A 21,021-nucleotide genomic window follows, 5' to 3' on the forward strand; every position below is an offset into this window, starting at 1 on the left:
AGTTGGAAACTTTACAGATTATACTCACCTTAATCAGCTGAGGAAAAAAAAGTCCATAAAGATAAAATCTAATTTGCTGCAAGAAAAGCTCCTAAGTAGTGCGTTTGGACATCTTATTTTTCTCAAGCCCCATGCTCTGTGCATTGGTATTAATGCCAAAATAAGTGTGCTGTTTGTGGTATCATTAAGAGATGGAGCTTCTACAAAACACTGCATTTTATGCAAAATTTTACAGCTTTGGTCCTAAACAAGTTCATCCTACACATGAACAAATTCAGCTGTTTGGTGGGTTGGTTTTTCTTTTTTTCTTTTTTTTTGCATGGGGTATGTGCTGAGTTAGATCCAGGTGCTCCATGAAGCATGCTCAACTTGTTTCTTTTGGTTCCAAAAACTAAGATCAGCTACAAAGAACACTTGTCCTCAACCTGCTTTAAACCTTTCTGTACTTGCTGAAGTAAGTCAAACGCATCACATGCTGTAAATAATTTGATTCCTTGTAGCCTTTACTGAAAATGCTTTTGAAGCTTGCCTTCTTCAAATTGTTGCAAATAGAACTACTTATTTTCAGTGATACGTATTCTTAATAGTCAGTGATTAGCATTCTAATTATAGATGGGGAAAAAAATCAAACAAATCAAACCCAAACAAACCAACAATCAAGTCAGTATCATATATATACTTTTGTATATCAAAGAGTTTGGTTTTTTTTCAGGGACTGCTATCACGTCCTAATAAAATAATAATAAAAAAGCATTTAGTTCAAATTTATGCTCCAGATTTTTCCACTGATTTTTATACTCAGATCAAAAGTGCAAAGCCTTTTTCCTAAGAAAAGGCTAAGAACTCCACTTGGTAGTTTTTTTTTCATCAAGCAAGTAGATATTTCTCCCTGGCGCTTGCAATTCTGAAGAAAGGACTGCCCAAACTATAAAGGCACTGCTAGGAAAATTGTTTTAATTTAAAGATATGCATTTTCACTGTACAGCCAGTAAATTTCTAAATTACTTCATTACGCTCCAGTCTTCGCTTCATAGATTTCAATGTTAAGAGACAATTTCATGCTGGGAATTACCACAGCACAGGATCATCCCAGAACTGTAGTTCATGAGTTTAATGTAATTGGGCTGGGGACCCGTGTGAAGCACTCACATTTACAGAGCTTTCAATTTCAAGTTTAATACAGGTGTCAGATGTTCCACAAGAAACCTTTAATAACTGGTAATAGTCTGCTAGTTCTGATACAGTTCATTTCAGGTTTAAAACATTTAGCAAATGAACACCTGTGTGGATTGTTAAAGCACGGAGATTAGTCTATTGCCACTTTGTAACTTTCTAATAAAGAGAAATAAAAAGCAAACAATAAGGCAAATTAATTTCAAGCCTTGTGAAGATTTGTGTTACTTGTAGAATGAAATTACTTGAACAATAATGCACAGAATAAAGAATGGTATTATTCAAGTCTAATTGCTACATAAAGGTTATAGTCAAAATATTTTTTGGAAAAAAATCTGCTGGTGAACAGGAAATCTGTTTTTGCTAGAGAACAATGTATAGGACTTAAATCTTGATCTGATTATGGAACAGTCACCATATCAGCTATTTTAAGATCACAGGTATTTCATCACAGTGGAATGCTGGCACCGAGCTTTATACAGTTTGTGCTAGTTTCTTTTCTCTGTAATTTTAAACTGAGTTTCTTTTGATCTGTGTAAGTGTAAATAAATCAGAGACAGGCTCAAAGCATAAATGCAGAACAAGGATATTTTCAATGTAATTAAATTTTAATACCACTATTGGTTCTTTTTACCTGGTTTCAGCTTTCCATCATTAACTGCAGAGCTTTTTTCAACAGGGCTTGTTATCTGGAGACACGGCCCATCCTGTACCATTGTGAGGGCTAATCCTTGTTCATCCATCCCAATCTCTGCCATCAATGCTGCAATCTGTGTGTGCCGAGAGAAGTTTTCCAGTGCTGTCAACTGCCCTTTGAAAAGTGAGAGGAAAACTTTACTAGCTGAAAGTATGATATCATTCTTCAATAAAGGGTTTAGGGAGACATTTGAGATGGTGCTGTCCCCATTCATAAGTATCCAAACAGTTAAGTCTCTCATCCTTAGTTACATTGTGTGCTGAGATACTGCCAAAAGACTCCATAAACTTGCTTTCTGCAAATAAATACACTGAAAGTAGTTTTTGCTTAGAAACTTTTTTCTTAAAAAGTCACACATTTTGCCAACTGAAGGAGCAACAGTGCTGTTACTTAAGTATTCATTACAGCAATACATTCAGGGAAGGCTGAAGGTAGGGAACAGGGCACAAAATAACAGAACAGAGGAGTTCCCAGCTATTAAGGACTTCAAGAAAATACTGCATGCCTATAGCAAATGGATTTTTCAAATCGCTGTTTCTTCCATGCACCAATTTTTTTCTGGTTTAAAGGGAACATTTTCAGCTATTTTTCATCAAAAGCCTTGTCATTTTCTCCACCCTTAAGAAAATTTGTCAAGTATAGGCAATTTCAATGGGAGGTAAGTAGGGGGCTTATCCTCCAAATAACAAATCCCACTGATTGCTGTTGAACACTTTAAGATTACCAATATCTCCATTTTGTTTGTACAGTCTGCCATCTATGTAAAATACTTACAGAAAAATAAACAGCACAGGTAATCGCCCACTTGGCTTCCCGGTATGTTCCATATAGACCAGTTGTGCTGCTCTGGAAAAAACAGGCGGGTGTTCACTGTTGGAAGGGAAAAAAATGCAAACAACTAGATATTTTCCAAGTACCTGGAGATGTGGGGGCTGTTTGGTTCATTTACTTGAACATTCCCTTACCAGAATGACAGTATTGAAGGCACAGAGCTATTGTGGCCAAAACCGGGCTGGTTTCCCACATTTGGCGCATTGTTCATTTTCTGACTACAGATTCCCCACAGTTCTGTATAGCTGAATCCACGGAAAAGCCTGCCATCAAAAATGGCTGTATTTGGGTGAGGTTTCCAGTCACAATTATTAGGTTTCCTTCCAAAGACGGGGCACAGACACAGCACTGTGTAGCGCATCTGAGGGGCTCCACAGCCGCCAAACCTTAGTCCTTCTACGTCCCCTGTTCTCATCAGTGCTACAGAAGCAGCTCCGGAATTTCAGCTCGTGCCCAGCCTTGCAAAGGGATAAAGAGCAAGGACTCGAGAAACAGAAGGCAGTTTTTTGTGGCGAACACACCTGTGATCTTTCCCAAGCCCTTGGTACTGACCAAGACGCTCATTCTTGGTTCCAAAACACCTCTGGGGATGGCGATGCATGAAGGCCGCGAAGGACCAGGCGACAAGGCAAGCCCTGCGGCCCCCCGGGCCAGAGCCGGGCGGGGATCGGGCGCGGCGGGTCCGCGGGCACCGCCCGCCCCTCACGACAGCCCCGCCCTGGGGCACCGCCCGCCCCACCCTCGCCATGTCCCCGCCCCCTCCCCAGGCCACGCCCACCGGCGGCTCTCGGCCCCGCCCCTCGCGCTCCGCGCCTTCCCATCAGCCCCGCCCCTTACCCCGCCCACCAGCTCAATCCCCACCCACCCGCGTAAGCCCCGCCCTTCTCACCGCCCCCAGTCGGCCCCGCCCACCAGCGGGGCCCGGAGAAAACCGCGGCGGCCCCGGAGCTGCCCCGCCCCGCCCGGCGCCGGCACCGCCCCCCGCGGGAGCCCCGCCCCGCCCGGCGCCGGGGACCGCGGGTTCCCCTTCCGGAGCGGCCACCGCCCCCCCGCCCGCCGGGTTCGCTTCCGGCGCCGTCCGGGTCCGTTCCTGCCGCCGCCGCCGAGCGCGGCGCGGGGCCCATGGAGCCGCGGCCGTGAGGCGCCCCCGGCCCGGGCCCGCTGTGGGAGCCGGGCGGAGGCCGGAGCCGGGTGCCGCCGGAGCCGGAGGAGATGGACAAACTGACCATCATCTCAGGATGCCTCTTCCTGGCTGCCGACATCTTCGCCATCGCCAGCCTGGCGAACCCGGACTGGATCAACACCGGCGAATCCGCGGGTGAGGGCGGCCGGCGGCGGGACGCGCCGGCGGCGTGCGGCAGGCGGCCGGGAGAGGGCTCCGGCGGCGCCCGGGGGGCTCGGGGGCGGGCGGGTGCGGAGCCCGGGGCGGCGGCGGGGCCGGCGGGACATGCCGAGGGCGGCCCGGCCCGGGGGGCTGCCGGCCGCGGGGGCCCAGAGCGGCTGGGCCGGCTCCCGGGGCTGCTCCCCCGGGGCGGCGGCGAGTGAAGCGGCCGGGGGGAGCCGGTGGGAGCCCAGCCCCGGGCAGAGCCCCCGGCCGTGCCTGCCGGTCGTCCCGGCGGAGCTCGGGCTCCCGAGGGGTCCTGCAGAGCCCCCGAGCCCGCTGTGACTCTGGGAGGCTGAGGGCCAGGGCGGGATCCCTGCCTGCGCCTGCCAGGTGCCGTCACCTTGGACAGGGAATTGAGAGCGGTCTCCGCTGAGTTTGCGGCAGGTTTGGAGGCTTTCCTACTACGCTGACGTTTCCTTTGTTGCGGGGAAGTTCTTGCTTTCCTTCATGGTTCCCCCCCCCCGCCCCCGAATATTTCCTGCATGCTGATTTTTATCAGCTTTTAAGCCGAGATCCCATGTGTTTTTTATTTTAGAGTGTGACATTGTTTTCTTTAAAAGAACAAGGCTTTGGGCATCTGTCCTTTTACTAATGATGTAATTGTGTATGAACAATTTATTTCAGTCTGTTGATAAAGACCTGCATGTTCTGATCAGTGGAGCGGGGAGAGAGAACAGGAGGAGGGCAGCTCTTTGATCTCACGTCCCAGAGGAACCCAAAGCTCCTTGTCAGGAAAGGAAGCCATCCTTACTGCAAACAGATTAAACTAACTTAACCACTTTGACTGGTCACAGGACCCGAGGGAACAGCATGAAGCTGTGTCAGGGGAGGTTTAGGTTGGGTGTCAGGGTGTGATCAGGCACTGACCAGGCTCCCCAGGGCACTGGTCACAGCGTTAAGCCTGTGTGTGTTCAAGTAGTGTTTGGACAACGCTCCTGATCGGGCACGTGGTGTGATTTTTGGGGCTGTCCTGTGCAGAACCAGGACTTGGACCTGATGATCCCTCTAGGTCCCTTTCAGTTCAGAAGATTCTGTCATTCTGTGACTTCTCCTAAACTTATCATTTCCAAGCAAACCACAGGTTAGTACAGAGAAAACTGGTCTGGCTGTAAAGACTTTTGTCATAAATTCTTGCAGAGGGTTTGAAAAATTTTCTTCATCTGGCTTGCATCTTCCATGCTTAATATTCAATGCATATGAACAGTTGAACTGGTTCAAATTGTGTCATATTTCCTTTATTCTAATGAAGTAGAATATTAAAAACTATTTGGGATTGGTGAGTGTAGTCTGACCAGACTGTACTTACAGCTTATTTGATTTGCTTCTAATTAGCTAGTCTAGAACCTGGACTTTCCTACATGGTTCAGAGGAAAGGAATGAGTCCCTTCCCAAAGTGCAGCCTTCAGGAACTCCCTGGGTGACTTCACCATTCCTCCTGTAGCTAATTGTGATGATTTTCCTGCCTGTGGCTAGATAAAATAGTTGGTTCTTTCCTCTTATAATTCCACAGCAATGCTGTAGTAATGAGCCCTTCTTCAGGGGCTTAAAGTCAAATAAAATAGTATTAATTTCAAATATTTAAATATGTCCTTTTGAAGTCCTGCCTCACGTTAGCAGATCTTGTGCAATGTGTAGGATGTTGGATTCTCTCTGCATGCATAGAAAGGAGACAACCAAAACTATTCTGAAAAACAGTGCTTGTGGAAAAAAACCAGTCCTTTGGGAACTAAGCACGGTCCATTATGTTCTTTTGTAAAGAAAAATGTTTTATATCTCTTTGTGATACAAAAATTGTTTCCTAAAATATTTTAAGCTGCAATCATTATTTCTTAGTTACTTAGTCGATGATTATTTAAGAATCATCTGCCATTTCTGAGGTGCGACTAGCAGTTTTAATTAGGCTGGCAAACCTGAAATCTGTATGGATTTTTCTGAAGGACCTCACCAGTTAATGAATGTTTTGACAGACTTAAGCCTTTTTTTTTCTTTACTCCATTTTGAAGCCAAACAACTTGTTGTCTTGATAAAACCATAAAGGAGAGCTAGCTGCCACCCTTAATGACTCTTTTGTAGATTTTTATTGATACAGGATTCAATGCATTATTATAAGAGTTCTGTTTAAAAGCAATACAAATGTGTATTTCTGGTGCTTAGACCTTCTAAAATGAGCTGTTTGCCCAAACTGTAAAGAAAGGAAGTGTGGAGATGCCCGTTGAACCGAGGATTTCCTGTAGTATTGAATTCTGAGGTGAATGCTTTTGTGAGTGCCATTCATTACCCAGAGACTGCTGGGGAGAGGTGTGGCACAGGAGGGCACGGCCCTGATGCTAAAACCTGTCCCAGCTGCTGGTGACATTCAGGGACTCTCAGCAGACTACTGTGCTTGGAGCACATCCAAGGCATCCAGCTTCCATATGTGCCACTAAGAAGCAGTTTGTTGTTTTTTTTTTTTTGGAGCATCCTGTGCTTAGCTGGTGAAAAGAGCTATTTGGTAAAAAAAAATCTTCGCTTTATCTCTGTGTTGTTAGGTTCATCTCCTGTGAGAATTATTCTGGATTCTGCTTCTACAAGTCAGCCTAGTACCGAGGAGGGAGGGGAGTAATAGTGTTTCCCTGCTTGGCTGCTGTCCTGGGGGCTCTGAAAGGCAGCATGGAACAGCCTGGTCAATTCAATACTGCAGCTGTTTGAGGATGGCAGAGAGCAGAGGGCTTGGCAAACCTGGGAAGGCAGCACTGCATTGGCTCATTCAGAGCTGTTTACAGCCACTAAGGTTGGGAACCTGGGTTTATGTTTCAGGAAGAAAAAAATATCTGCTCTGATTTGGATGCTAAACAATACATACCTCTTACTCCAGAGATAATGATGAGTTTCAGCTAAATTGGATGGCAAAATAAATCACTGGCTTTAATGCTTCTCTGAAAAAATCTAGATGGTTTTCAATATTTTTTAAAATCAATATAGAAGGGCTGATTAGTCTCCTAAATCTTACTCTTAAAGATAAGTTTTATAGTCATTTGAAAAATGTTGGCTATAAAAAATTCTCCCTAGCAATTATCAGCAGAGCATTGTAACTGAGATTATTGAAGGTCTCAGATGCTTATCTGTCTTTAGGCCAGAGGAACTACACCTTTGTGAACACGGGTCCAAGTCTCTGCTGAGCGCTTGTTCTTTATGTTGTTTTGTAAGAATCGTTCACTGACTTGGTTTCAGATATTTCATACATCTTTAAGATGGTAAAGGAAAGATGAAAATTAAATGGATTTTTCTCACAGTGAGTTCTCAGTGAGGTTTTGTTATTCGTGCTGTGGAAGTACAGAACACTGATAACACCAATCTGGAAACCAGTGGCTGCTCAGTATTCTTGCACTGACTGCCTTTTCTTATCAAACTGACACTCTGTGTGAGAAATAAGGACAGAGCTGGCTTTAATTTAAGCCAATGCCCAAAGTGCCACTGATTTCAGTAGGAAGGAATTTTGCTCCTGTATCTCTACACTTCGGGAAAGAACTTTATAAGCTGATAGTTTTGTCTCCATATGTTCCTTTTTTCGTGTGGGAGGGTCTTTAATGATTTTGATATTTTGTCTTCAGTAGGGGAGGAAGGGGGATAGAAACAGCTCTAGCTTCAGCTCTCTTTTATAGGAAAAAGAGTATGAATAGTATGCACTGTTGAAATTAGAGATGTTAAAAGCTGTACATGTGGGGGGGTTGACAATTTGAAATGCTTTTATGGGGATTAGGATAGGTCAAGTATTTCAAGGGAATAATTTAATCAAGTAAAATCTCCCTTCAGAAAGCTAAGCTATCAGTTTGTTTATATGGCTTAGTCATCCCTTCCTATGTAGCATGATTGTTCATTTGAGTCCAATTTTCAGAACAACGTGTACCCTTTCTATAGCAGTCATTAAGTTAACATGGATGTCAGGATTCAGGGGTGCTTAACTGATGGGTAGCTCCTAAAGCCAGGATATATCACATCCTCCTGTGCTGATCCATAGGTCACCAGGAAACACACAGTAGAATGTTACAGCCAGGCCACTCAGCACATGCCCAACAGAGCTGTCCTGGGCCATGTTTGTGTTCAGCAGAGCTTCCAATTTCATCTTGCATCTGTGACAAGAGTATCAAGGTCACTTGTGTTAGGAATTATGCTTTCATTTAAACTGCCTTCTGGATCTTGCTGTGCAGTAACAGTGTGAGAATGAATTGTAACTCTAGAATATGACATTTATTTAAAATTTTCTGTTTACCAGTGCTGCCTTTCTATGTATCTTCTAAAGTGTTATTCTTGGGCTTTGTGTACTCAATTGCATTTTTATTTGTGAAGGATTATTTCAGATGCAGTGGTCTTACAGAAGAGCAGGCTCTGTGCAGCAGGCCATTCCTCCTGAGGCAGTAAACTCCCTGCTCCTGCGGAATAAGTTGTCTGGTACTTAGTGGAAAATTACTAATGTTCAGTGTTACTCCTCTGCATGTCATAGCCCTTCCTGAGGAATTTTGTTTCACGGTTCCAACAGGAACTGTAGCTTTGTTGGGATCAGCTTAATGAACTATCACAGGTGGTATGACCAAGCAGTGATTCCTGGCTCCTGCTGAGCTTGAGACCTGCTGAGCTTGAGACCACTGAAATATTTTTCTCTAACTGGAGCACTGACTATACATGGAATAAACCCAAGACTATGTGAAGGTACTCAAATACAAAGTACTTCTATTTAGATAGAATTAAACAGATAAAGTAAGTGAAGTACCCACAACTTAAAGAGGGTGTAAACTTGAGTTCCAGCTGGCATTATTGTTCTAAGTGAAGTTGCCTGCTCAAAAAGTAGTGATATGTAAAAGTCAGTGTGGCATATTACCAGTGACTTCTGAGAAACTGTCCATGTACAATCCTCCCCCGAGGACAAGTCATGGTATAGAGCAGCCATTGTGCTGTCCTCTGAGGGAGATAGTGTTGTTTCTGTGATGTGTGGGGAGTTGGTTTTTCAAAAACTGTCTGCAAAAGGGTTCTGGTGATCATTTGTTAAGCACCTCGCAGTATACTCAAGAAACACAGTGTGCATCTCCCAGCTCTTCTCAGTAGAAAGTGATGGGACATGATAGGAAGCAATTCTACGAAATTACTTTTTCCTAATGTTTTTTGTGCTATCATGTAGTGACTGTGACAGGAGAAGTTATTTGCCCTTTCATGAACCTGTTTGGATTGCATGCTGAGAATACAAAAAAAAGAAGGATGATACAGAGAATGAAGATTTATGTACCATCAGGTCCTAGAGGTGAGTGCTGAAAAGCAATCTCCAAAGCCATCTGAACATCAGAGTGTTAAAATTAGATTCTTGGACATAATTTTCAGGAAAACACATTTCTTTGATGGATGCTTCCAGGTGCGTGAGGAAGGAGGGAAAGGTGGTGGTGGGTTGTGATGTGTTGCTGATCCCCACAGTGAGGGATGAGGACCTCCTGCTCCTAGGATGCAGGCCCTGCCAGCAGCACTTGCATTTCAGAGATGTTGCCAATGCCTTAAAAACAACAATACCAAACCCAAACAAGAACAAGATTCTGAACCCCATATAATCTGAATACACTAATAAATGAATGGCCTGTTAATGGGTCTGGCTGGACTGGGAGGGCCAGTGCCAGCTTTAAAAGGAACATTTCCATTCCACTTTGTGTCTGTAGATGTCTTTCAAGTGGATGTAAAAATGTGACAAAGTAGAGTGTTTGAATTGTGCTTGGGTTCTGTAATCGACCAGGCCTTAAGGCACAAGAAAAATCAATAGAAAGACATTGTTGTAATGAATTAATTTTGTGCTTACTCAACCACTCAGCATTTAAACATATGGAACTATTTTATGTGTAGGAAGAATCTCGTGAAAGAGAGCTGTGTCAGCCCGGTTATTTGAGCCTGCCAGAGAAGACATGAGAGAGCCAATTGTTTTTGTCCACAGAGGAACTGATGTTTTACATCTGCTTTTTAACAAATACAAACTAATGCTACTCCTGTTAGGTGCATGTTTTGTTTTCTCTTTAGCATGTGAAGGTACAAAACTGTTTGCCTTCCACCAAATCCTGTTGAATTCCTCACTCTCTTATTAGGGTTGGGTAAAAAGTACCTGATTATAGAGTACAGATCTGGGAGCCAGTAACTTTCAAATCTAGCATCTGACATGGCTCACTTTGGATGTTGGCAAGTTACTGTGGCAGTACCCCAATTTCTTCTTCTGTAAAACAGAGGTGGTACCTTTATCACAGTAACTTCTGTTAGCATTAGCAGCAAAGCTTTAATTTTGTGTTGTTTTTAACTTTTGTTTCTCATCGCAGTTTTACTTCATGAAACTGAGGGGAAAAATCACAGAATAACAGGCATTTCAGTTGTCTTTTCTAATAGTAGGTGCTTTGGATAAGGTACTTGAGTTTCAGATATTTGGAATAACCTTTTTATTTACTCACCAGCAGCGTGCACATTTCCTACAGAACTAAATTCTATTCAGTATGTGTAGATACAGATTTGTTTTCTGTCCATCCCGTGCTTTACTCAAGAAGTGTGTAACTTTAAAGCTGCTTTATACACAGATGGTTTGTCTGTGGGAAAAATGCCTTGTTGAAACTTCAGCTCTGTGACTTCAGGAAGTTACCAGAGTTCCTCTGTTTTTGTAATCAACTTAGACCTGATTTGAGGTGTGCCTATCACATTTGTTGTCACAAACTTACACTGAAATCCGCACGAGAGTAACTTAAATGTGTGAATCTTAAAAGTAAGGATTCAATGGTGTGTACTGCAAAAGAAAGATTTTAAATTGTCTGAAGTAATAATAAAAAAAGGAATCCTTTTAATGGCTGGGGCTTATTAAAAACATTTGTATTGTTTAGTTTCCAGCCAGCACTTACATGTGAGCAGCATTATGTAAACTCCATTTGTACTTTTGCCAAAGCAAAGAAGATCAGTAGGTCAAACTTTTAAGCTTGACCTAGTTTTTTTTTCATAGGTACTTCACAACAGCTCAACTTTTCCCCATTTATTTTCATGCAGTGCAGTGCAGTGTGTAAGATTTTCATCTTAGGCAGGAGTTCTTCACCTCGTTCTTGAACCCTCTTCCAGCAGTGGTTGAGACCTTTGTATTTCAGAAGAATGTAACTGGAGTAACTCATGGATGAGGAAGTATATTGAACTTCACAGAGAATAAATGCTGCTATCTGTGTTAGAAACAGATACAAAATGATGTTTGTAGTATGGTGGAACTAATACAATATGGAGGCTGTTTTATTCTTCTACAAAGTAATTTGAGGAAACTATAAATTTAAAATTTTTAGCTCATACAATTTTAAATTTAAAAATAATTTTCTTATTACCTAGTTGTAAGTTGTTATTGTAATTCAGAGTGCCTACAAATTTAGTAATTAACTGAGTTTTTTCTTAGTAAGGGCTGTATGCAAGAAAAAAGTTCTTTGATAATTTTGTAGCAATCCCCTTGTGTATACTCCAGCTGCTTTGCTCAATTTCACTTTTCTTCTCCAAGCCTCTGACTGATGGATTTATACACAGATCTGAAAAACTGGGGATATGGCCAAGAAGAGGATCTGTGCAGGGTATGTGTCTATTTTAAGGAGAAGGGAAACAAGCTGGGCTGGCAGAGGCCTGATTCTGTAGGGATCTATATGGAATCAGTGGTCATGGGTTATATCCCTTCTCAGTGGGAAGCATTTGGGTTCTTCTTGTGATACCATATTTCCTGTCTGATGTATTGTCTTGTATACATATTTTGAATTTTGTAAGTAGAGTTGGCGACAGGAGTTTGGTCGCTCTTGGGTACCGTAGGAAACATCTGATTGTGATGATTTGTCTGTGGGACGGGCTAATCCAGTAGGAAATACCTGCTGCTAAAACTTCAAGGTTCAAAATTCACAGAGTTATGTGTAGAGCCTGGTTCCTGTCTTTGAGCAAAACTTACTCAGTCTGTTACCTCTGGGTCCTGGGATGATCTAAAGTGCTCCCTTGTGAGGGCATGGAAAGCCTCCCAGAGATTCACTGCAGTATTCCAAGCCAGCACAACACAGTGCAGTAGGCAACAGTTGGCTGCTACCCAAAAACCTCATGGTAGCTGCAGTTCTATGCCATAAATTACAAAGCACTTTGGGATTATTAAGGATGACAGTCTCTAAGGTGTAGTGATTAATACCCCACTTGGATGTTTAAATACTTGTCCAGTTGAAGATAGTTCACATTAGGCCTTGAACTCACTTGATGGCAAGCAATTCTTTGTGCCATTGTTTGCACACTGCATTAGGAGGGCTGGGCTGCCTCTGAGCTTGGCACATCCAAGAATTTAATAATCAAATGGGAGTGTTCGTAGACAGTAAAGTCAGGTAGGTTATTTCTGTGGTGCTCATCATGGAGCCAGCTTCCCAGTTTGTATTCTTGTAGTTCTTATTCCTGGGCTTTCCGTTCTTTTGCCCAGGTTGTTCTTGCGTGGTTTCCACTTCTCTTGCTGTGATTACTTTCTCCTATTGGCAGCAACATAATTTAGTTGTATCTTAAGGAATAGGTGTGGAAACAGAACAGGACAACTGATCATTCAGTGTACCGCAGAGCTGCTTTGCTGTGAATACTTCAGAAGAGCTGCTTTGAACCTAGATTCTTTTTACTTTTCTCAAATTGATGGCATATATATTAATTTCTGCAATAAAATCTTTGTATACACGGAAACAAGAGGGATCCTGACTTCACTGATAAGCAGGGCAAATGTACAGGTTTCGTCTGTAACTTCATCAATGCGAGCTTAATGTATCAAACATGAACAGCCTCTAGTTGTAATGTCTTTATACCAAAGTAAAGTGAAGAAAGCTCATAAAGGGTTGTCATGAGCTTCAAGTTTCCTGGAGGATGACTTCTGTATAGTGGGTGACTTGCTTGACTTGAAAATTTGCTTCGATATATTCAGTCTTCTCTATACAAAATGGAAATACTCTAAACTGAGCATGAAGAGATACCTTTTCTCGGTCACAGACAGTAATCCAGCAGTATTCCCACAGTCAGTGGAAGGGTCAGCTCCAGAACTGCAACAGTGGAAGAATCTGATTTCCTTTCTTGTAGAGGAGAAAAGGCACTGCTGCTTCCTCTGTGCCTGTTGATGTGAGGAGCATTGTAGGCGTTTCATGCTGTGGGGGAAGAGAAGTCACAAGGGTGAAGAAAGAACTTTCTTATTTTCCTTAGGTTGAGTTGCATTTTGAAACGAATTGTGCACCTAAATTCATGCGTTAATGATGTGCTCTCCATCGCAGAAACTTGTGGGAAGAAGCATATTTCACTTTGTTTTTGAAACCCACACTTAATTCAATTTAAAACCTATGCAACAAGATCGTACAGGAAACCTGGAAAGATTGAAAGGGCAGGAGTTTCTAATGTGCTCCCATAAATTCCTTCAGTGGAGTATTACTGGGTCACTCAGCAATTTCAAGAAGCACCCTGAAGCTCAATACATGAAAAATGGTGAAATTAAGAGTAAAGGCCAGAAGTAGCAGTTGCTGTTTCACAAACAGAAGTATGTTGACTTACGCCCAATGTAATCTGTAAATGTAAATGTTCTCTGTAAGTAGATGTTCAGTCAGATGAAGTTGGTGATAAGAACAGAGGATTTCTTGGTTGTTTATATAAAATCTAAAATTAGAGTGAATCTGTTTCAGAATGTCAATATAACAACTGTATAAACATCTGTTAACAGATACATTCTTTGGAGCTCTTTATAACATTTGGTTGCTTTTTAAGAACAGTCCTACTTGCTCAGAAAGGACTGAGCCTTGCTGTTTCAATAGAATTGTATTTTACTTCAGCAAAGTGCAAATTTAACTGTTCAGGAATGGTCTGTCTTCTCTTAGACTAGTAAAAAAAGAGAACTCTCCAGACTCCAACAGTCTATTTTTATAGATGCCAATTTGTGATAAGGGAAAAAGTGTTATCACTACACAGACAGCACCTGTTAATTGCCTAAATAATTCAGGCTTAAATTATGCAGGCTTCTTAAACAAGGACTTGTCCTAGCAAATGCAATAAGAAAATACTTACTTCAGGATAAATCCTGAATATGCTTCCTGCATTCCTATTCTCCTTTGTTTTTAATGTTTTTGTTGTGATGTGAACAGCAAGTAAATGCCTACATTTGAGAATTACTACTGCAGAAGGAGGTTGGAGTTTGGTTTGGTTTATTTTCCAGTTTGCCTTTTATATTGGTGGGGGCTTAAAATGTTAATTAGCCAGGAAACTGTGCCAGCAGTCCTGAAGGACAACTTGTATGTAGTTAAGCTATATCTCAGCCTGTCTTTCAGCACGTGAAGTGTTACTTGTAGATAATAAAATCTTGGCCCTGTACCTAATCCCTATTTGCAGTGCAGTTTAACCTGTATTCCCAGTTGTTACAAGCAAGTCGTACACAGATTTGGCAACAGTTAAAAAGCAGAATAAAAATAATTAAGAATAAAAACTAAGGTTAAGTTTTATTTTACTTGAAATATTATTCTAGTTGCAATGAAATACATTCTTTGGGCCAATGGGTGCTGTTCTTCACCTGATGAAAGTGCTTTATGAAAAAAGCAAGTCTAGTAGACGAAGACAGGATCTTGTATATCCCCAGCCTGTACAGTGGTAGTAACCTGTGTGTCCAAGGACGAAGTTGCAAGACCAGAAATGTGCTTAATCCTTCCAATTTTTCTAGTGGTTTTAGTGAAGGATTGCTTCTACCTGCAAACCTCCCTTCTCACGTCCTCATTGCTATAAATACAATCCTGCCATCAGTTATGTGATCTAAAGAAGCTGCCACAATTGTTAGTACATTTGCTTTGGGGTTTGGATATTTTGTTGTTTATTTATGCTAGTCTGTTGTACTTTCAGGTAATCTGGGCCTAAAATATTCTGTCAGTTGTGGACCAAGAGAAAGTTATGCTCAGATGTAGGCAAACCTTGAAGCACATAAGGTGTATTTAGGCTGAGTGCTTGCAGAGCAGGCGCCGAAACTTTGCAAATGTGATTCTAACCATATAAATGCCAAAATGTATTTCAACACTTCTCTTTTCACCTTCACCACTGGGTGATTCATGAGGCCATGGAAGAGCCAGATCAGTGGGTGTCCTTGGAGCATGTCTAATGCAAGCTGAGATCAGTGCTAAGCACAACAGTTATGTCTGACAGAGGAAGATGATCCTTATTCCTCATGAATTTAATTTGTTAAAATGCGCAAGCAATCTTGAAGTCAGAGCCAGGACCTGAATTTTCCCCCTGTGTTGAATGCCTTTGTCACTACCTTAGAGAAATCGCTTTAGGCTGTAACCAGGAAGGTTGATAGTTATTTTCTCTCCATGAATAAAAAGAGGGAGAGCAGTAGGGTACTTTAGTTGGTGTGGTTTGGGAATTTTGGTGTATCCTCCTGATCTGCTTGAGCATATCTACTACGTCTGTAACACAGCTAACTTGGTGAAATTATGCTTTTGGATATGCAGGAGTTAAAAGCAGAGGGCTCTGAAGCCCAGTTATTGCCAGCCTGTGAACAGACACCTGTGTGGAAGGTGATGTACTCCAGTGTGAGATGCAGAATTTCTGTGTTGTTCTGGTTGTGTTGCGGCAACACGTGGCAAACCCCGGTGCTGCCATCACTGCCCCAGCCTGGCCACCTCATGGCACTGGCTCCTGTGGGTGAGGCAGCCTCAGAGACCTGCACATCACCCATGGAGCTGCTGAGCAGACCGCTTCTGAGAAGGCTGGGGTAGGGTCTTGTGGTGTGGTGGATAAAGAGGCATCATTTTACTGCTCTGTCTGAAGCCAAGTATAACTAACTGTTTAAAAGAACACAAGCTCATCAGATGTTAAATGGCAGAACAGCTGTGGGTGTCATAGCTTGTGGCTTTCAGCTGAACATATGGCATAAAATGGTGTGGCTGACTACCAAAATCACTTTTAAATATTGACACTGCCTTTGATCTTTCTTTTTTTAGGCAGTGAATTTTGTCAATTTTGAGTAGCACTACTTTGGTTGGAAGAAAAATGGAAATAACTGGATTCTTTGTTTGTGTTTTAAACTAAATAAAACATTGCTTTCTTATTTTAGGAAACTTCTCTTTTTTCCCAGGCCCTTGCTGCTTCAGAAGCTGTAAAGATTCTAGTCACTGACAAAACTGTTCCATTGTGGAAATGCTTATAGTGTTAGAAAATAAACAATCAGAAGGATGCAGCTTATTAGAGATCCTTTTAACCAACATTTAATTAATGCTGTCTTCTGAAGTAGGACTGAATACCTTCTTCTGAAGGAAAAAATACCTTCAGCACAGACAGATTTCTTGCCTCTGATAAGTGAGAACACACAGCCTTTGTGTCAGGAGAGTTGTTCCTGCATTAGTGCCTGAGGGTAGCTCTTAGAGAGTCTGGTGGTCCATCTCAAAAAAAAAATTATAAAAAGGAGGGGTTGCAAAATTAAAAAAAAAAATTAAGTAAACTCAATGCACAAGCAGCAGGGCATTGAAAGTTACTAGAATTCAGAAATAAACTCATTTTTTATTGGTCCAAATGTCTGCAATTTAGGTATCTCTTAGAACTAATGTATCATAATGATTGTCATCTGTAGTAATAAACTTTTCTGAGATGTGTCTGTCTTTCCCAATAGATGGCCCCTGATTTTTTTTCTCTTTGGGAAAGCAAGAGGGAGGGAGAAGGCTGTGGGTTTTGTGGAGGGGGGATTTGGTTTGCATTAGGCATGATACAAACACAGAATTGAAAAATTTTGAGGCAACTTGGCACCAGATGTTCTTCAGCAGCAAGGCAGGCTTTTCTGCTAATACACCACAACTCTTTTGACATTGGCTTTAGAATTTAATATTTGGAATTCTTCTCCTTAAAAGTCAGTAAGATTTCTAAGGAGTGCCAAAAATGGTACCTGATGAGTTCAGTTCTCTGGAAATTAGATTGTTAAATATAATTAAATTGGTTCGGTTCCTCATAGCTAATATAAGCTGTGTTTGAGGCCAGGGATATTACCTGTATGAGTATTTTTAAGAATACTTTGTTCCTGAAGCAAATAAATATCCTTTACATCTCTAGAGCAAGAAGGATGATGCAGTTCAAAGTTGGTTTGGAAGGAAGAGAGCGTCAGATTTGAGAGAAGGGGATAAATGGAGTAGAAGAGAAATAACAGATTGTATAAGATAATCTTACAACAAGGACTCTTACAACAAGGACTCTTACAACAAGGTTCTTAGAAGAGGCACTTTAGATACAGCAGGGACTTGACAAGGAAATTGAGATCTTTATTAAAAACTGACTTTTTAACATTGTATAAATATTTTTTAGCTGTTTGCTTTATACCAGTAGAAATCCAGTGAGTGTATGAATTGATCTTGCATCTTGTCTTCTTCAAAGTGAGAAACTCAAAGCTTTTTTCCCAGGGTTATGATACCTATTAGATGATTTGAGAGACAAATTGGAGTGAAGGCCAAAAGCATAAGATTTGGCGTACAAAAGGCACGAAAGCTAATTTATAATCTGTTTATTTTGAACTGTTCTATGTTCTGTGCCTTTGCAGCTGATCCTCTGTTATTCTTTTCAGCCTTCCTGTAGATCATCCTTTAACATCCATAAATCTTATTTCAGTGAGTCTTGGTTTCCTGTTAATCTACTACCTGAACAACGTACTGGAACATCCGCAGTGAAAGAATCAATCTGTTCTGCTACATCCTGAATACTGTACTTGCATGGTAACCTCAAAGTTATTTTAACAGCATAAGTGCTAAAGAGCATCTACTCAAGCTACCTCCATTTCTCACTAAAGAAGTAATTATTTTTGTAAGAACTGTACCAGACATTGTATTCACATGCTTGATTAGAGACTGGCAGTTGATCTTATCTTATATTTTGATTCTTTCACATACCCTTTATACCAATCTAGGTGTAACTCAGTTACTGTGTTGTCCTACAGTGTCTGAAGCACACATGTAGAAGGCAAGGTGTTCAGCTTGCTTATAGTTACTTAGTTGCATTAAATTATGTATATGTGCTGTTTTAAGAAATGCTCTGGGATGATGCTATTTGAGGCTGTAAACTTTTAAAAACTGCTTTAGTGGGTCAAGGTTGAAAATTGAGATGAGGACTGTAATTTACAAGGCTGTAACTGTAAATGGCTGTAGATACAGAGCAATTCTGTGAGCTGTGCCTGAATGAGGATTCAGTGGGACCTGACATCCGGAGACTCCATGATTCTGTTTGACTCTTACAACATGGGCCTTGCCATACAGGGTCTGGAGGTCTTCCCCAGCATTGTTAATTCTTTTTTCCTCCTTGGTTTTGCAAACCAGCAGGATGCTGTTACCTTTTTCCCCTTCCCACCAGGTGAAGGTGGTGCTTGTCCTACAAAGGCATAATTTTTCCCCTAACCTTCTGCATTGTTTATTCTGAGCGAGACTAATCTCTTAAGAGGGCACAGGGCCTGATTTCTAGTGGAGTTTTGCACTGGAATAAGTAGAATTCACCGTATGGAATACCTCCAAGACTGTGGTAGGGAATGATCAGTACTCTCAGTTCCCTGGATTTTGGGAAAGGCAGAAGGGAGAGCCCTCTGTTTCCAAGGAACTACTACCTAGACTATAGAATTGATAGAAATTTTGCCCAAAACAAGATACATATAAATAAACCTAAAGAAGTCATTCTCTCTTCCCCCTTTGTATAGCAACATCACTTCAAGTGCCTGTTGCAGGAAAATAAACTCCATATGTAAGAATGGAAAACATCCCACTTCAACTGCCAAATTCCTTTGATGACTTTGAAAATTTTCTTCTTGAGAGTCCCTCCTCCTTGTTTCCTGTAGGGGTAGGTGCATTGGAACTATTCTTTCCATGCTGTGTTGTTTGTTCCTCTCAGAAATGCCTCAGCCTCGCTTCACTCACATTGAAAGCAGTCCTGTCAGAGAGCTTGGCTGCAGGCAAGAAGCAGCAAACAGGTTAAAGGCAAGCTGGTCAATTCCAACTTGATGGTCATCCTTAAACACGCGTGTATAGAATTTGCCTGCCATGACCAAATCACTGTTTTCTTTAGACGTTTTGAGTTTCCACTTGGATTGGCAATAAGCTACATCTCTGCTCATTTGCTGGAGTCTGTTCCTCTTAGGTAGACTTACACCTTTTCCCATTCAAGTTTATTCACTGGATAGAACTTAGAAATTTTCCAAAACCAAGCTGTCCTTGTCTGGGGCCCCGTGAGAGTTACAGGGAATGGCTTAACTGAGCTGCTCTTCACATATGTCACTCCCTGGCATGTGACTGTTACCTAACCAGCAGCAATGAATGTTTTAGTGTGCCCAAATAACACAGCTCCATGTACTGTGCTCATTACTAAAACATAAAACTTAGCAGTGTCCTTGCCACACTGGCAGTGCTCTAAGATTTATGTCGCCACCACCTCATTAAGAAACCTCTAAACTCTAAAACCTCTTTGCTTTTCACTTAGCAAAGACGGTTTAACAAGTCCACAGCACACCAAAGGAAAGTACCTGCTTTGAGCAGAAACTGTCTGCCAGTCACAGCTGGCCTTTCCAGCAGCACCACCCCATCTCATCAGGGTCATGAGGGAGGGAGGGAGGGAGAGCAGGTGGAGCTCTGGGGGCAGTTCCACGTTTTAACCACCTCACAAGGCATATTTGCCTGTAATACTCATTTAATGTTAGTATTGAGCATTTTGCTAAGGATGTGGTTGATGTATGGGAAATAGAAGTTAGGAGGCTGTTGTCAAGGAATATAAGGGGTTGCAGATGCATTTAAATCCAAGGAATAGCATTTTGTCTAAAGTGATGGTAAAGACTAAAGTCATTTTCAAGTTGGGACAGTAGGGGAGTGCAGAGGAGGAGCAGGTACCCCAGGCTGAGCGAGAGCAGTTCTGAGGGTTTGTGCCTTGGATGTTCATGTGCCAGTATAGCTGCTGAGCTCTGGGACCTTCTAACGTTTGAGCCCCACCTCATTCACTGCATCTTGCTTTTACCACATTAGTTGTTTCTTGTGCTGTGGTAAGCTCTTCATGGCAGTGGCACCTCTCCTGTGTCCGTCTGGCAGAGCTGGTCCCACGTGTCCTGGCACTCAGATAACAGATGAACGGTGAACATCTGAGTGGCCATTATTATGCTGCTGCTTTCCAGCCGTGCTATCGCTGTGCCACTTTTAATAATTCAGAAGTGATGTAGAGGAGAGGGAGTTAAAGGGCTGCAGCAATCTTTGTTTCTCTCTGTAGAGTGTGATTCTTCCTTGGTGGCTCTGTAGTTACCAGGGAAACAGGAGAGGGATGGCAGAGCACTGCAGGGCTGGAGTGGGACCTGGGGGTCTGCTCCCTGGCAGCTGCACATCTGCACATGGGGGGAAAATGAGGGCCTGCCTTTCCTTGGTTTGGTGCCTTTCCCCCTCTTTTCCTCACTGGTTTTGTGAAACTCAGTTGTTAAATAGGTGATGCTCCCAGCATTGGTGTATTTGTTGAAGAGCCTTTTTATAATTGATTCTAGTAAAAATATGCAGTGTTGAAAAATGAGCATTACTGGTGGTTTGGAGGAGTTGGATGATCACAAAATCTTTCTTTGAAATTAACTGGGACCCTGGTTATTCACAGGCTGTCACTACTGAGAGGTTTTTTAATGTGTTAGAAATGCTTTGGCACTTCAGGGAATGGATTTACTGGAAAAAGACTAAGGACCACTTCAGTAACATTTACTCAGTGCAGCACTCTCTGATTTGATAAAGGTCGAATTTCATTTTTAGCAATTAGCATATCTATCCTAATCACCTCCTGCTTTAGCTGTACTGGCCTGAATAATGCCAGTCTTGGGAGCTCTGGGGGAGAGGCAGGTGAGAGCAGGGGAGCAGCCCCTGCACCTCAGGGTGGTCACTGCAGCACCTGAGGGCTGAGCTGTGCAGGCAAGGGGAGGTGGGTG

General features: G+C 42.3%; 1 protein-coding gene across 1 annotated transcript in view; it reads left to right on the forward strand.

Annotated features, from left to right (window-relative positions):
- The first annotated feature begins 3,872 nt into the window (after positions 1–3,872).
- Positions 3,873–21,021, forward strand: part of MOSMO (modulator of smoothened) — a 31,227-nt gene continuing 14,078 nt past the window's right edge. The window contains exon 1 of the mRNA XM_066198299.1: positions 3,873–4,019. Within this exon, the coding sequence (XP_066054396.1) occupies positions 3,914–4,019 (106 nt within the window). The 5' untranslated portion in view covers positions 3,873–3,913. The remainder of the gene's footprint in view (positions 4,020–21,021) is intronic.

This window comes from Chamaea fasciata, unplaced genomic scaffold, assembly GCF_029207755.1.
Source record: "Chamaea fasciata isolate MVZ Bird 193981 ecotype frontalis unplaced genomic scaffold, bChaFas1.0.hap1 SCAF_16, whole genome shotgun sequence".
Classification (NCBI taxonomy): Eukaryota; Metazoa; Chordata; class Aves; order Passeriformes; family Sylviidae; genus Chamaea; species Chamaea fasciata.